Source organism: Alosa alosa, chromosome 13 (genome assembly GCF_017589495.1).
Source record: "Alosa alosa isolate M-15738 ecotype Scorff River chromosome 13, AALO_Geno_1.1, whole genome shotgun sequence".
In the NCBI taxonomy this organism is placed as follows: domain Eukaryota; kingdom Metazoa; phylum Chordata; class Actinopteri; order Clupeiformes; family Clupeidae; genus Alosa; species Alosa alosa.
In genome coordinates this window covers 29,367,911-29,385,806 of record NC_063201.1, presented here as the reverse complement: position 1 = coordinate 29,385,806, position 17,896 = coordinate 29,367,911, and the positions used below count along the sequence as shown (strand labels likewise).

The 17,896-nt window shown below is 47.9% G+C and overlaps 1 protein-coding gene across 1 annotated transcript in view; it reads left to right on the top strand.

Annotated features, from left to right (window-relative positions):
- Positions 1-17,896, top strand: part of ddr1 (discoidin domain receptor tyrosine kinase 1) — a 38,403-nt gene that overhangs the window by 8,633 nt on the left and 11,874 nt on the right. The window contains 6 exon segments of the mRNA XM_048260265.1: positions 4,578-4,732; positions 10,371-10,473; positions 12,380-12,608; positions 13,286-13,433; positions 13,610-13,712; positions 15,557-15,743. Coding sequence (XP_048116222.1) covers positions 4,636-4,732; positions 10,371-10,473; positions 12,380-12,608; positions 13,286-13,433; positions 13,610-13,712; positions 15,557-15,743 — 867 coding nt within the window. The 5' untranslated portion in view covers positions 4,578-4,635.

Sequence of the window (17,896 nt, the reverse complement as noted above, 5' to 3'; positions counted from 1 at the left end):
TCTGCACTGTAGCAGTTAATGGTGTGCTGCTGGCAAGTCTAGTGGTCCTTGCTGCCAGAGGAGCTCGGTGATGTGTTGAATGTTGAATTGGGGCAAGACACAGACCAACGCAGCAGGTCTGATTCATCTCCCTCTCGCTCAGCCTGATCTGTTACGGGAAGTGTTTGTTTAACAGCCCCCCACCCCACACACACACACATCCCTTATTTTTACATTATGTTTTTCCCCCTTTACTCTCAGTCTTTCTGAGCGTGTGGTGACTCAGCCTTCCTTCTATTATGTATTCGTTGAACTGGTCAGATACTTCAAGTCTGACACTGGCTGGCATGCTTGTCTGATGTCGCAGAAAAGGTGTGACTCACTGCCGATGACCAGGCTATTACTAAGAGCAGTCTCTTGGGTACCCACTAGGCACACACTCATAAGCTCTTTAATATTTTGAGTAGGTTTACATCATAGTGTGACTCCCCCGTGACTCTGTGAGCAGAACTGCAAAGCACCAAATCTGAATCAGTTCTCATGTGTCTGTGGTGGTCGTGCCAAGTCTCGCTAGTGTATGTTTGCCTTTGTGTTCAGGCCAATATTTGTGGGGCAGCCGTGGCCCACTGGTTAGCACTCTGGACTTGTAACCGGAGGGTTGCTGGTTCGAGCCCCGACCAGTGGGCCGCGGCTGAAGGCAGCTCACTGTGCCGGGATTAGTGTGTGCTTCACTTCACTGTGTGCTGTTTGTGTTTCACTAATTCACCGATTGGGTTAAATGCAGAGACCAAATTTCCTATATACTATATGTGTGTGTGTGTGTTTCTTGGGATAACTGTCTGTTTGTTTGTGTTGCTGACAGGACAGGAACTTCCTGTCTGAATTTTCTGCAGCACATATAGATGACTTGGCCATCAACACAGCCAGAGGAAAGATAGAAGACCCTTTCAGGAAGAGCCATAAGCCACAAGCCTCAATCCGAAACCACTAGTGTTTCCTCTTCCTGCTACGGATGGTCACGCTTACACTGTGATGTCCAAGAGCTCTTTTTACGCTCTTTTTCCTGAGGAGTAACCTTACCGTAACCTCACTACTCGCCTCGCGTTCACACCCGGAAACTTCCAAACAAAAGACTGCACGTCCTCCTCTCCACCTCGTGGTCATTACTCATGTCCTGCAACTCCCCTCTCTGCCTGCTGCTCTTCCTGACGCACCACCAGTGCTGGTGCCTCTGGTGGTGGTGGTGGTGGTGGTGGTGGTGCTGGTGGCGATGGCGGTGGAGGGGTCCTGGGTGTTGTCTCAGAGAGTCAACCTGGCACGAAAGGGGTCTCTGAAGCACACCCAACTCACAGCAGCAGCACACGCAGCCTGGAAATTTGGAAGTGAAATTTGGAAGCGCCTCGGAGGCTCCACATCTGGGCAGTCGAAGGCTGGGGCGGGCGGCTCGACCAGCATGGCGGCACACAAACACATAAAGGCACTGATTCACCAGGCCGTTAAAGCTGTGTGTGTGTTGGCCGTGACTCAGGTAGTTAAGTATTTAGGCCTGCTTCGTGATATGTCTCCCTTCCCTCCACTGCAGAACTCCAGTTTGGAGGTCCAGATTTAAGATACAGTTATATACTTGCAGAATTACGAACTCATCCCGCTAAACAAATAGCCCTCGCACATGTGATTAGTAGTGACAGCTATAGCCAGTGAGCTCAGTGTTGGATGGTGTGAGAAGGCTGAGTTCAGCCGCACCTCCCAAATACAGTACACTGCGCTCAACATGGGTCCGGGCAGAACATTCTCTTGGAAACGCTCGTTGTGCTGTTAGGTGGTTTCTATGGAGTACACCGCCAGACTCTGTTTACTCTGGGACATTGAATTTCATGTGATGTTTGTCATTATTGAAGGTGCGATGTCATTGTTGAGTGCAAGTTGGGATGCCAGTTTGTATACGGTCTGCCATCTGTTTCCGACCGTCTACGCCAGTTAGCAGTTTCACGCACAGAAGGGCTGCTTCCTAACGAGCCAGACGCTATTCAGAGTACATCTGTATTATGAGATTATTTCCCCGTGGAGAAAGGACCACCATGTTTGCTCTCTCTCTCTCTCTCTCATTCTCTCCTTCCCTCCTTCTCACTTCCTCCCTCCCTCCCTCCCTCCCTCTCCTTCTCTCTGTGCCTTTGCCACTGGTTCTGTCTCAGTGGTCCTGTTGTCCAGGAAGCAGGCAGCTGGACTGCTCCGAGTCATAAGTGCCTGCGGAGTTTGGGCCGGCTGATGGCCAGAGTGGGATGTCATCCTGATTGGGACAGGGCTCGCTGCTCAAACAATAGCCAGTGGGGCCCAAGAAACCCAAGTGGGAGCAAAAAAAAGTTATATATTTTTTCTATAGCAGGTTCTTCGTGGGCTGTTTTTGGAACGTCGTCGTTCTCTGAAGCTCTAGAGTTTGTGTGCCGTCCGTCCATGTGAGAGTGTGGGTTTTAGATTATGTAGGTGTTCGTCTTTACACTCCACTGGAGGGCCAAGTTTTCTTTTCTCCTCCTCTTTCTCCTCTCTCCCTCTCTGCATCTATCGCTCTCTCCTCAGGGTTTTAGGCAAACATTGCAAGCACATTTCTTCCTGTGATGGAAGACCCCATGTCTATACATGTTCTGCTATGGATGCCATGGTTACTCTCTCGTGTGTGTGTGTGTGTGTGTGTGTGTGTGTGTGTGTGTGTGTGTGTGTGTGTGTGTGTGTGTGTGTGTGTGTGTGTGTGAGAGAGAGAGAGAGGAAGAGTGTGCGTATGTGTCTGTGTCTGTGTGTGTAATGTAAACAGATCTGTTAAGGTCCTGATCTCCGTTTCAGTCGGACTTCCAAGCCAACTGTAATAAACCAAGTCCTTGTATTTCAACACAGTCATTTGGAAATCACTGTTCTTCCATTCGTTTCTCTCTTTATGTATTTCTCTCTCTCTTTCTCTTTCTTCTCTCTGTCTGTCACATGTGAAAGTCTTTGTTGAGGTGTTTAGTCAAAACAAACCACCTCCCCCTCCATTTTCTGAACACTTGCACCCTGTGTCTGTTGCCTAGCGCCTGTCTCTGGTTCTGGACAGCTGCACTGGCTGGCAGTGTCTGAAATCTCTACTGTGTGGAGAGTGTGTACAGACACACACACACACACATACACACATGTACACAAACACACACTACACACACACACACACGCACACACACACACAGACATACATATATTCAGTCATGCACATACCTCAAACAACACACACATGTACACACACACACACACACACACACACACACACACATACATACACAAACATCCGAAAGACTCCCAGACCCAGACACATACAGTATATGTAAACCCCACACCCTGTATCATCTGGCTGGCTCTGTCATTCCTTCATTCCTGCTCTCCCCCGGCCTCTATCTTCCCATAAGTCTTGTCTTTATCTCTTTTCCATTGCCCTTTCAGCCATGGATCCCGTCCTGCCCGCCCTTATGCTCCGACCTACACACACACACACACACACACACACACACACACACACCCTCCTTGTCTGTACAGCTGTGTGTCAGCTGTCCTGCTCTCTCAGTGAGGCGGTGAGGGTAAGGGAAACACTGAGGGCTCACAAACAGGCCTGTCGCACCCCTTTAGGGCAGCTGTCACCGGCGTCGTCCCTTCCCCCACCACCCCTCTCACCCCACCTCCCAGCCCAACTCCCTCATTACACCCCTTTACTCCTGCTAGGGGGCTTTTCAGACAAGCCTCTCCACCACCACCAGCCCCCACCCCACCACCACCCCAGCCTCCGCTGCTCCTCCTCTGTCCTTGTCCCAGTGCCCCTCAGCCCCTCCATCTGCACCCACACCCACCGCTGCACCGACAACCATCTTAAGCTCGCCCTACTTTGTGGCCCTGGCCATCAGCGACACAAACATGGCTGCCACATTTTTAGCAATTAGAAAGCGTAGCGCGCATTTATTAGTGTGGAAGAGATGAAGGGCTTTTGTTTTTTTGAGTTGTTTTTTTTTGTTTGGTCGCAGAGCCCCCTCTCCTCTCTAGCCTGCAATGCTCTGAAATGCGGTGCTAATATGCATGATGCCCGGGCACATCACGCCTCGTCAGGTTGTCAGGCCCGGCGTAAATAAACAAACTGACTTTGAAGCGGCTACCGCAGCAGGTGTCAGGCACGGGTGATGAATGGTGATTTCACAGAGGCACGCTCTTCAGGGATTATTATGCACAAAGCAGACAGGCTCCCATTTTCTATTTTATTTCTTGTTTTTTTTTTCCACTGGCTTGATCTGGGCCATTTTGTTGATGTGATTTTGCTTCTGCGCGCAGTGCATGGCGGTGCAGTGTGGCGTGCACCTGGGTAATGGAGGCAGGGTGATGTTTACAAAGAGGCCTGACAAGAACAGATGAGATGTCAGGGCCCATTATGAGTGCGTCACACAAGGCGGTCCAGAGTGTTTTAGTTGCAATTCATTACATTCAATTCATTCATTTAGAATGCAGCATTCACAAAGCTCTCCATTAGTGGTGTTTTGCATTAGCCACCTCTCTAACCCCTCTCTTCCATCTGCTGTCTCCCTCTCTTTTCTCACCAGGTATGTCTGTAGCAGTCAGCCAGTCTCCAGACAGGTAACTTGGTGAGCTGTCGCTGCCATGGCAACGCTGAAGCTGCAGTTGTTGCCGGTCATCGCCGTGGCCCTGTGGACAACCTGGGTGTCGGCACAGGATCAAGAGTGGCACTTTAACTCAGGTAAGCTCCTCCACTAGAGCTGTGGTACACACAGACAGGGCACAGACGATGATAATGACAGTGTGGGATGGCTCTGAGGTGCGGACAACTTTATCCTAAATTGCCCAGGTCTGTTTTGGTGTCATCCCAAAAAAGCAAGTCTTGGCCCAGAGAGGAAACTGTTCCTTCCCATCAGATATATGAAGCTCATAATGCCTCTGGTGTACATGCTAAATTAAAAGACGCAATCCATTTTTGGTCTTATCATCATCATTTTCTCAGGCATTGTTCTGGGATTGCGGTGGGAACTCCTGTTCAAAAAGAATGGATAATCCCAAGCCTGCTATAATAGGGCTTCTGCAGACAAAGGCCCTGCTGTTGCTGCTGCTGAATGTGTGTAAACCACCACCACCAAGCTGTAATTATCCAGCGCCACATCCCACGTCAGTCTCTCTCTGGTGGACGGGGCTGCGGAGTGGACCTGCCCCTGGCAGCACCCTGGCACAGGTCTGGGCTGGCACGTAGTCCTGGTCTGTAAGCGAACACGAGCAGGACTCATTTAGTAAACAGGAACTAATCTCCGTCCGTCCTGCCACTGGGGGTCGGAGAGGGCAGGGGAAATGAAACACTGTGACCAAAAAAAAAACCTCCTCTGTCATAAAGAGAGATCTGAAAGAAAGCCACCACAGAGGACAGATGGACTGTGCGATAGCGATGGGGCTCACTATTGGCAGTGTGCACAGTTTCCAAGCCACTCGCCAGATTTCTTTTTTTTAGGTATCTCTATTACACACACATTTCCCCTCCCTCTCTTTCTCCCCCTCTTCCTTTCTTCCTCACTTTCTCTCTCACTCACACACACACACACACAAACACACACACACACAGACTCTGACATGCTCATATATTCTTTTTCTCACACACAGTCAGATGAACACATAGATACATACAGGGCATGTGTGTGGAGTTGTCATGGAGAGGAGCTGGTGTTGTCCAGCTTTTGGATTCGGTGTGTTTTATGGATTGAGGGAGGGAGGAGTGGATCAGAGGAAAGGAGGAAGCGAGGTATGAGAAACATCTCCCTTGGCGTGTGTAAAAAAGGAAGAGTGAGAGAGTGAGAGGAAGAGAATGAAGTCCAAGCACATTAAGTATGGAGGAGATAAGGGAGAAAGAGAGTTGAGAGGTAAAGTGTAAAAGAAACAGAATATATAAGAACAGTTGAAGATCAGTGAGGGCAAATGTGTAGCAGCGATAGAGAGATAATGAAATAAATTATTTTAGTAGGATAACCCCTTGAGGTGTACCATCTCGTTTTCGAGGGGGTCCTGAACAAAATATCACAAAAACATTACACAATTATGTACAATGTATGTACAATTACAACATAATAAATAACAGGGAATAGCGATCATTCAAAATATAGCCAAGTGTTACTGTAACATGTAAAAAATGTCAGTGAGATTGAGTGGTTCAGTATAGAGAGAAGAGTGAGAAATGAGAAAATTGGAAAGGTGTAAGTCTACATGTACAGTTAGTATGAAAATGAGGCATGCCAAGGCATGTTTAAACAGCCTGAAAGATGAAATGGAGCGAATAATTACTGGTAAGTTATTCCAGTCAGAAGGTGCTTTAAACATTTACATAAACAAAGATGTGGACTTAACATTAGGTGCTGAAAAGAAAAGCTGTACAGTATGTAAATGATGAGTGGAGGAAAAAGTAACCAAAAGCTGTTTTAGACAAAAAGGATATCGTAGCACCCCCAATTATCACCACTTTTGTTCGGAAATTCTAAAACAACAATGTTTTTTAACACTTCAAAATAACATTTGCTAAATGAACCTTACATTTTTTCAGTAGCCATAGGTGTGTAGATTTGAACAAAATCTGGTTTGATTCTTAACGGGGCATTTACTGCCTGAATCCGATTTTGTTTACTACGCTTTCGAGTTATAGTGCTGGCCTGATGGGTCGCCTATTTACGCCGTTTCAACGCACATGAGCGGTTAGACCGAGAATTCTCGTCATGAAATTTAAATTCCACTGGAGCTCCAAGCCGGATGTGTACACGCAGCCTTACAACACTGTTTACAGCTCTTCGAGTCACGGTAAAATGTCATTTTTGGTACATAGCTAATTTAGATACACCTATGGTGTGGGTGCTTGCGTTTCTTTAGGAATCCGCCGTCTGGGTTTGTATAGAAATGGATATTAAGTGACACATACACGCAAGACGGCGGAAATACGGGACCGACGGTAATAGGGGGAGTTCCGATAGTTGAAATGAACACATTTAAAGATAAATTGCAACCAGTGAATCTGTCTTCTTATATATGGTGTGGGCAAGACAAGAAGTTCATACATTGTGCAGTGATGAGTTGTGAATGAGCAGAATAAATCTACACAATCTATTAAACTATAGTAAGAGGAGCAAGAGAGGTATTAGAAGCAATGCAATACACAGAATCAGCATAATCCATTATTGGCAATATAAGTTGAAGAGCGATCTTTTTTCTGACCTTAAGTGGGAAACAGTTTCTGGAACAGAAAAGGAGACCAAGACTAGAATTCAATTTATGTACAATGTGATTAATATGGTAGTTAAAAGAAAGCTCAGAGTCAAGATATAGGCCCAGGTATTTGATACGGTCAACGTTCTGCAATGTAGTGCCGTCCAGACAGGAAATACAACATGAATGTGTTTTGCATTTGGATTTGATGTTCTGTCGAGTGCCAAAAATCATAGTATGTGATTTATTTTTTTGAAGAGTAACTTATTAACTGCAAGCCAGTGTTGTAAGTCATTAAAATCAGACTGTAGGTCTGCTTCAATCTGTACTAAATTTGTATGTGGAGTATATATAACCGTATCATCAGCATAAGGCTAAACAGAACACTTACAAATAGAGGGAAGATCATTAATAAATATGGAGAAAAGAAGTGGACCAAGCGTTGATCCTTGAGGCACACTATACTGTTGAGTTAAAGTGTCAGATTTGTTTTAGGGATGTAATTATCACGGTTGTCGGTATTATCACGGTATTTTTAAAAGTGTATTCAATATGTTCAGAAAGCACTGATAGGCCTACACAAGCTGAAATATTTTCACACGCTGTCAATTAAAAAAATTTCATGTTTAATTGGCTATGTGCTTATAGCTTAACTTACCCTACCATGACTTGGAGTTTGCTATTTCTGTTGTTTGGACCCAATGAGTGAGACCAATATAAGTGTTGAGTATTCTCCTGATAACGTGAGTGGAATGGATTTAATGTGGACACGAACATAAGACGCAGAGTGGCTAAATGATAGGCTACAGTGGACGTTTTGCGGTGAAAATGTCCCGCCTTTTAAAATCGGGTGAAGCCTAATCCGAATCGCAGTTAAAACCATCAAAAGACAACAGAATCAGTAGGGTACCAGTTTTGTTTCATTGTACCAGGCCTACTGCATGTCAAAAGCAGGCTAGGATGAAGCTGGGAAGGATTAAAACACTGTTTCTACACCGCGGTAATCAGCCGTGATAATTATGATATTTCAAAAGAAAAAGGTAATTGTTATCATCAACATTTTTTATCGCGGTTTACCATTATACCAGTAATTGTTACATCCCTAATTTGTTTCCATTAATAACAACACATTGTTTTCTATTGTGAAGGCATTAGTTGAACCAAAGTAATGCAGTGTGTGAAAGGTCAATTGCGTGAAGTTTATCCAGAAGAATGTAATGACTAACCAAATCAAAAGCCTTTGTCAAATCAATGAAAATTGCACCAGCTAATTCAGAGGTGTTCAAAGCAGTGAGAATATCTTTGGTTAATTTTAGCAGTGCAGTAATTGTAGAGTGATTTGAACGAAAGCCAGACTGAGAAGGTGACAGGGTATTGTTTTCATTAAGATAGCATGACAGTTGATTATACATTAAATTTTCAAACACTTTAACGACTGAGCAGATGACAGAAAATGGTCTATAGTTGTTCAGATCTAGTACATCGCCTCCTTTATGTAAGAGAGAGATGCATGAACATTTCCATGTACTGGGTAATTCATATGTGGACAGAGACATATTGAAGAGATCACATACAGTAGAGGATACATAAGTACATGAGCTGGTGGTTTTATGAATCTGGCTTCGATGCCATCCAACCCAGGACCACTACTCATTTTGAGATCATTTATAGCATCCTCTACCTCAACAGGTGTACAGTAATAGTCCTAAAAGAAAATATGCTCTCAGTAGACTGTGGATTATTAGGTTTTATTACCACAAGTTAAATTACCACAAGTAGATGATTCAGGCACTATAGAAGAGACTGATGAGAAGTGCTTATTAAAGGCTTGGGCCATTAAAAGTGGTTCTTGTAACATTTCATTAATAACTTTAATTTGCTTAGGTTCAGATTTGTTAGATGCATCAGTTATTGTTTTGAGAGAGAGAGAGAGTGTGCAAGCCAGCGAGAGATAGTGCTAGGAGAGGGAAGAGTGTGAGAGGACTTTATTGGCAGCGGGATGATGATGTAATGAAACAGGCACCTGCCCATGAGAGACTGGCTGGTCTGGGGAGAGGGGGATGGGGGTGCGGGCATGGAGTTCTGGGAGAGGGTTTGTCTTCCAGCTTCACATTCTTATCCCCTGACTCACCGACAGCAACTGAGCGTGTCACACTGCCCCCCCCCGCCCAACCCATTCCGTCCCCCCTCCTCCATCCCTCCAGCCCCCCCTGTACCCTCTTTGGCCACTACAGCACCCACCACACGCTGTCAGATAAGACTCGATAATCTGTCCTCGTTTGGTAATGCCTAGGCTTGGCGATGACATATGAGGCTGAGCGAGTGTTCCACAGTGGTGTGCCTCTGTCTGTCTGCCTGTCTGTCATGTCCCATTCAGTCTGTCTGTCTGTCTGTGTGAGTCCGTCCTGCCAGTCTGCCAACGGTGACAGCAATGTGCATCCCTTTGTATGCGGTTACAGTGTGCTGTGATTGTGATACGCCCCACTCCCACTCTGCCTCTCTGTGTGTGCTACTCAGGCTCCCTATGGGGCCTCATCATGGCAACTGAAACCCTGAGCCATGTCAATGTGCATAGGAGAGATGGAGTTATATGAAAGGGTCTGGACCCTCTCAGGAGACACACTGAAAACTGATAGGATAAGGCTTGGAATGTGTGTGTGTGTGTGTGTGTGTGTGTGTGTCTCTCTCTGTCTGTCTGTCTGTCTGTCGGTCTGTGTGTGTGTCTGTTTCTGTGTGTGTGTGTGTCTGTGTGTAGGTGCACTCACATTTGTGGATGTTGGCCTGTGTGTCTGTGCACATCTCCATGTCTTGAATCATTAATGATTGCCAGAGCGCTGGGGTTTGATCCTTTAGGGCTGACACTCTCTTAAAGTTTAGCTGTCTATCACAAGTTGAAAAACATGAGATAACCATAGGAAAGCATTTAGCGGTGATCTTATCTATTAAATCTGACCCCAGCCTCAGATCCATATGCACAAATGGAATTAGAGCCATGACGTCATTTCTGTGTGAAAGTCTTATCAGGTTTCCTGTGAACATCTGGTCCATCCCATTCAGAGTGCTGAATTAAACTCTGACTTTCACTTTCACTTCTCTCTGTCTTTCCTTCCAAAACACACACACACACACACGCACACGCACACACACAGCTCAGTGTCGTTATGCCCTGGGCATGGAAGATGGCAGTATCCCTGACTCAGCCATCACCGCCTCCAGCGCCTGGTCTGACTCAACTGAAGCCAAGCATGGCAGGTACTCTGACAGTTTGTGTGTGCGTGCATGTGTTCATTCATGTGCATGTGTGTGCATGTGTTTATGCAGACAATCCTGATGTGAATCCTGTTTGTTTTGGACCAGCAAAATGTGCATATATTTTGTGTGTGTGTAGGCTCCAGGCTGTCCTCATGCTAACCTTTTAATTCCCCCCCCCCCCCCCGCCCTCCTCCTCCCGCCGCCCTCCCCCCTCCCCTCCCCATCCCCTCCCCATCCCACCAGCGTACTCCCAGAGTCCCCCATTAATAGTAGACGGGAACACCATTAGATTTGATTACATGGCACAGGGAACACGATTAGATTTCAATACAAGGGTATAAAGCGGCGGCTCTGCATTTAGCACATTAGGTAATGACTGTGGCCCCCCGTCTACTACAGCCAGACAGCCTCACGAGGTCCAGCTCAGCACCGCCAGCCCGGAAGGTTCTGTGCACAAGGTCAGAGGGTCATGTGGACAGGGGGTAGTTATGGAGGGGGGAAGTGGGGTAACAGAGGGGGTGCAGGGTGAGCGACAGGGTACCGGTAGTTAGGGGAAGGTTGGGGGTTGGGTAGTGTTCATGCATAAGGGGGACCAGGGTGGATGGTTGTTGTTTGGAACACCCCCCCTCCCCCTTTGGCTGAGAGTCCTGCCACCATGTGGATGTGATTTGAAGGCCCAGTTGCCTTTAAGACACCTCAGGGTAACGGGGGAATGGAGGGGGATTTTACTGGGGACGCATGGAGAGAGAACAGAGGAAGAGGGAGAGGGGGAGCAAAGGGGCCTGATGGGCTGCTGACACATTGCAGGGGGGAGATTTGTGATGGGTGGGTGGGTGCTCAGCGTGGTTGTGTGTGTGTGTGTGTGTGTGTTTATGCATGTGTGTATGGAATGGAGAACGAGTGGTGTGTGGGGTTTAGGGAGGCTCATGTTGATATCACACCAGAGCAGCTGTGTGAAAGTATGCTGGACAGTGAGGTAGAGAGTGACTGTCAGTGAGATGGGGAAAGAGAGAGAGAGAGAGAGGGTGAGAGTTTGGGTGAGAGAGAACGGCAGAATGAGAAACAGTTGGAGAGAGGGAGATAGTTGGCTGAGGACCGGAGCGAGTGACGAGAGAGAGAAAGAGAAAGAAAGAGAGATAGTGTGAGAGAGAGAGTTGGACTTGGCCTCATGTGTGCGCCCCTGACACTGTAACCCTCCCGCATGATGGATGGCTCAGGAGGCCCTGCAGACTTGGGGCCCTGGCAGTGCAGGATGCTCTGACCTCACCAGCATCTCTGGGGCACGCGTTGCTGCTCTCTCGTTGGCCTCTCCGCGGCCAGGGCACCCTAGCAGAGTTGGCCAGCTCGGCCTCAGCCTTGTGACACGCACTGGGAACCTGCTAGCCGTGTGAAATGTCAGAGTGCCCCAGACACGAGATGCCCCCCGCTGATGTCATGCACACAAGGTGTCAGTGATGGATCAGAGCACAGGGTTCAGACAGCTCCATCGGGCCATATCTCAGTGGGGGGTGGGCCTGTAGTCTGTCCCAGGTTGTTCTTACAGAGCCATGCTTTATTATTGGACTGAACAAAAATCTATAGCTCTACTAGGGATACTACATCTTGTTGAAGCCTAATTAAAACCCAAGAGCTGAAGTTGGTTTATGGCATCAGAGCTACCCAAATATGAGATCTGAGAATGTATTGTCAGCTGTGTGTGTGTGTGTGTGTGTGTGTGTGTGTGTGTGTGTGTGTGTGTGTGTGTGTGTGTGTGTGTGTGTGTGTGTGCGTGTGTGTGTGTGTGTGTGCGTGTGTGTGCGTGTGTGTGCGTGTGTGTGTGTGTGTGTGTGTGTGTGTGTGTGTGTGTGTGGCGATCCTACTTATCATTTGGTCATGCATCATTCTTGTCTTCCCCTCCCTCCTGCAGGTTGAGCACGGGTGAGGGGGATGGGGCGTGGTGTCCGATGGGGGCAGTGTACCCCAGCGGCTCTGAGTATCTCCAGGTTGACCTTGGAGCTCTTCACTTCCTGTCCTTGGTTGGCACACAGGGTCGCCATGCCGACGGCCATGGACAGGAGTTTGCCCGCAGCTATCGGCTGCGCTACTCCCGTGACGGACGCCAGTGGTTCACCTGGAAGGACCGCTGGGGCCAGGAGGTATATGGACTTTTCTCTCATACTCTTTCTCTCTCTTTTTTTTCTCTCTCTCTCCCTCTTTCTTTCTTTAACTTAGTTACGCTCTGAATTACAATGTCTAGTAATGTTTTTTTGAGTTGATTATATTCTTTCTTCCATTCTCCTCCTCAATTTCCTTTCTCATTCTCCTCTCTCTTCCTCTCTGTCTGTTGATACTCTGCAGCTCTGCCCATCTTATTGTTCTTTGTCTTATGAGCTGAATTGCTTGTTTGTGCTTGTGAACTGACTCATCACCTCTTGATAGTTTATGCAAATACATAGTTTATGCAGATACATCCTTGTCTTATCCTTGTGTCTGTGTATTGTTCTCTGAACAACATTGTGTCTCGCTAAAATTGTTGCCCTAATTGTAATTCATTACATGTAAGGCCTAGTCTAAATCCCTTGGCTCCTCTCCATTGACTAAAGGAGTTACTCAACAAAGTTGCTTTAGAAGTTTTGACTTAGCTACCATTATATTAATAACTTTCTTAATATTGCTCCTATCAGGTATGTTGCTATGCATAAATGAGTAAAAATGAATAATGTATATAATGCAATAATTATTAAAAGAGCAGGGGAAATGTAATCTGTGGTTTTAGCTTTTGTTTAGGACTGTGTGTGATGCTGTGTGTTGCTTTTGCTTTTTCCCCTCGCAGGTGATCTCAGGCAATGAGAACACTTACGACGTTGTCCTCAAGGACCTGGGCCCCCCTGTTGTGGCTCGTATGGTGCGCTTCTACCCTCTGGCCGACCGCGTCATGAGCGTGTGTCTGAGGGTGGAGCTCTACGGCTGTCTGTGGAATGGTGAGTGGGAATAATTAACTCATTCAGAGGAGTCATTCAGAGGAGTTATCAGTTTATCAGAAAGCAGCTACTGTAAGCAATGGCCATTGTTGGTGTAGGAGTTAAAAGCAGCCTTAAGTATTTATAGACTTGATTGTGAAGTTGACAGTGTGTGTGTGTGTGTGTGTTTTCTTCAGATGGTCTGAAGGCCTACACAGCTCCTGTAGGGCATGTCATGCACTTGTCTGGCGCCCCTGTCTATCTGAACGACTCTACCTATGATGGCAGCATCGAGGCAGGGTAAGTGGGCAAAACCGTTTCAGTGTGTCTGAATTAGTGTGTTCTCCCTCAGTCATAATCATCAGTTATTTCACATATGGCCCACACTTTGGGTTGGTTTTAGGCTTCAGGCCCCCTGAGAACAAGCCTCATATTCCACCCGGGGTAGGTTCTGGTTGGGACTGATACAGCTCACATGAGGGTATGTTCAGCGCCAGCAGTTTAAGGGAAATGTGGAGAAGCCTCTGCCAGCACTGACTTCTCTCCCAGCCCCCTGGCACCCGACAGACATCCGCCACTCTCTCTGTCCGTCCTCTCTCCCGCCTCCCCACTGCACCTGGCGCTGGCCGCCTGGCACCCATGCCCACTGTCCATCTGACCTCGCGCTGCTCCTCCAGCTGTCAGGGGCGGGCGGAACCCACTGCCCCGCTCGCAGAGGCCGAGGGGGCTCTCGCTCGCCCGGGCTCCGTCTGGCTGCATTGTCACAGGAGGCTAATTGCAGCCATATGCACGGTTTTAATGGGCCATAAATGTTTGCGTTAGCGGGTGAGCTAATGTTTTGAGATGCAAGCCAGACGTGACCGGCGCACATGTGCGTGTGAGAGAGTGAGGCATGAGGGCCCATTTGGTGACCCGCGCCCTGATCTCTTAGCGTGAGAGTGTCGGCGAGTGGCATCTGGGGCTGTGTTTGTGCGCGGTCTGGGAACAGAAAATATACGTGTGTGTGTGTGTGTGTGTGTGTGTGTGAACCTGCTCCTTGTCCATATCTATAGGTGTGGGTGATAGTGTAAGTATAAGCAGTGGAACTGTAAAACCTGGTGTTGCCATATTCAGGATATGCAGCTGAGTGAGTCTGCTTTGTGCTGAGCTGGGTCAAGTGTGTGATGAAATGCCATAATATGTGTGTGGGGGATGGACATTGTTGGCCTTTGTTGGTTTCCTGTGTGTGAGGTGCGGTTTGTTGGCCAGACGCTGTGGTGTGACACACTGGCATGAGTTTGTTCATGTGTGTCCAGCACATCTTAATCCCTTTCAGTTTTCAACATCAGTTCAATGGAGCTGCAGACCCACTCAGACTGCACTTTGAAAAATGTAACTCATGTGTGTTAACTTTGTCTTACTTTTAAGTGTGCAGTTTGTTTATGTTTTTCTTTGGTGATGTTTTGTTTTGTCAGTTCTGTCCCAACAATCAATATGTTCTTTTTGCCTTTATCCGTGAGGTATAATTTGGCCTGGTCTTATTATCCCAGTGTTTTGTACATGTCCCAAGGCCAGCGTTTTTTTGGCCATGTCAGTGGGAGGCCTTTCAGTCAGCTTCAGGACAAGCGCGCTGAAGCGAGCTCCGTCTCACGTCTGCTCAAGGCAGCGCTAGGCAGGCAGCTCACGGGGGAAAAGCAGCGCTTGTGGATCATTTGTTTTATTATGTTTACAGAAATGTATGACTTTCTCTTGGATATTCTACGTTGTGGTCGGTGGTTAGTGTTACTGGCTGCAGTACGGCTGGCCAACACTTGTAGGGTTTTGAAGCCGGCTGAAGGCAGCAGGGACACAATCACCCAGCTGTTCGAGCACACACACTCGCTGGGGTGGTGAAATGGGTAAAATGAGTCCCTGGTTGCACGCCTGGGAGAGGTATCTGTAGTATCCTGGATTGGACATACCCCCTGGCGTTCCAGAGTCGAGGGGTAGTTACCAAAACAAGCAAACATAACAAAATGAAATAAAAAATGTACACCACAGCTGTGTACCACACAGATGAATGGTTTCTCTTCTCTGGATATTTACAGTAAAACTGTTGGATGCAGGCACAACTCTAGTCAGTCTTAATGTATGTGTGTGTGTGTTTATTTCCCTCCCGTGTGCAGGGTACAGTTTGGTGGTCTGGGCCAGCTGTGCGACGGCGTGCTGGGTGGCGATGACTTCACCGAGAGCAAGGAGTTGCGCGTGTGGCCAGGCTACGACTACCTGGGGTGGAGCCGCGAGGCGCTGGGCCAGGGCAGTGTGGACATCGAGTTCCACTTCGAGAAGACGCGCACCTTCCACACCATGCAGGTCAGCCCACAGCCACATACCCACACGCCAATGTGCATGTCTGAAGACCTCAACACTCACTCTCTCTCTCCCTCTCATCCCCCACTGTTCTGCCCATTCAGCAGTAAGAGTAATGATTTCCCTCTGTCTCTCTCTGTAGAGTAGTGCTCTCCGCTGCTCCATCACTTTCTTTTCTTTCCATTTCTGCACTGCTCTCTTTGTCTCTCAAAACCAGTTCTCTCCAGCCTTTTTTTACATAAGGCATTCAGTGGGCTTATGCAATCTTTGCTTGCATATTATTGTGTCTGCATACCAGTCTATGTGCATTTTGTTTGAGTGCAGTTTGTATGTGTGGTTGTCTTCGTCTCTCCGCTCCGTGGTATCTCTCCCTCCTCCCCCCGCCAGCGCCATCCCCGGCTCCCCCGTCCTCCGAGGAGCAGCACCTCCCCTCGGGACTCCTTCTGGAGTTCTCCCCAAACGAGCGCTGTGGGGAAGCAGAGCTGTCAGGAGGGCTGCTGTAAATCCTGAGCAGTCGAGGCCCAGTAAACAGAACAGACTCCCAAGCCCTAATGAACTGAACGACCGCAGCCAACTCGGAGCACCGAGAGAGAGCGAGAGAGAGAGAGAGAGGGCAAAAGGAAAAGCATAGAGAATGGAGGAGGGAGGGAGGGAGCGAGGGAGACGGAGTCAGACAAAGAGAGAGGGGGTGAACTCCTAATACTGTGACTGTAAGTCACTGTCTGCCTCGCAGTATGTGGCTCTTGGAGCTCCATCCTGTTTTGTTTTGTGATCTGTACTGCGGAGCTCTCCGCAGTTGGCTGGCAGAGTGGGGACACCGCAGCAACCACGGCCTCGGCCGCGTCTCTTTCTGCAGGGCCATCATTCAGCCTCTCCCCTGGGTGTTGCTCCATCGGCATCCTACAATTAGAGCCCAGAGCCTTCTATTAATATTTGATCTGCTGCTGGGCTTATTTGTTTTGTCGCAGGTTGCTTCTGACGCAGACGTGTCGGGATCAGCCCGGCCTCAATTGTTTTGGTTCTGACCTCAGCTCATAGACCTCAGCGTTTTATAAATGTACAGTTAGAGAAAGAGAATTTGTTTCTCATCAGCGGATATTGCCTGAAAATTCTGCTCACAGTGAGAAGCACGCACATCAGAGCTGGTCTGAGGTCAGCCTGATGGACTTAAATTTGTTATTTCGTCACAGCAACGATGTGGTCATTGGATTTATGGCTTTTAGTTTTGCAACATCCACGTAATGTTTTTTTGTAAGTTAGTGGGAATGGACTTCAAAGCACTTCCTGTGTTTTGGCTGCTTTGGTTACGCCTCTTTGTTACGTCTCTCCTGTGATGGTTCCCATGGCGCAAGTGTTCAGGTCCAATCCATCTCATTGTTGTCACCGTTTCTCCTGCCTCCATAACTCATGCTCTGCGTGCACTCCTTCCTCAAGGCTTGTGAAACATGTTTGCAATCGTTCCTGCACTCTTTCATTTTTCCTTTTCCTTCCAAAGTGGTGGAGTTTTTCCCCTCCTTTGCTTTCCTGCGTCTCTGTTGTCCCCTTCCCGTGTGAGTCTTTTAATACCTGCACCGCTGCTCTACTCTTGCCCCCTCCGCCTGTGTCCAGCACCACTCCCAAGGGCGATCCCCCTGGGCTGGACCAGGGGTCAGCACGGCGTCTCAGAGTGCAGATAAATAGGCTTAGGAACCTGGCTGGCTGACAGTAGTAAAGTGGGTGGGTGTGGGTGCTCACGGTCTTGTGTGTCTTTGTCTGTGTGTGTGTTTTCAGCTGTGTGTGTCACTGTGTACGTTTGTGTGTGTGTGTGTGTGTGTTGCAGGTGTGTATCTGTGTGTCTTTGTGTGTCTGTGTGTTTTGTGTCTTTGTGTATGTGTGTGTGTGTATTTGTAGAAACGTGTGTGTGTGTGTGTGTGTGTGTGTGTGTGCGCACGTGTCTCCTGGGAGGTTGCATATTACTCACGGTTTGTTGTCTTATTAGGGCCTGACTTGATAGAGTGGGTTACATGTTGACCTATGCCCGGGCTCCCCTGTTTTTTGGGTTTGTTGAAGAACAGCTGCTCATGCTGTGTGTGTGTGTGTGTGTGTGTGTGTGTGTGTGTGTGTGTGTGTGTGTGTGTGTGTGTGTGTGTGTGTGTGTGTGTGTGTGTGCGTACATG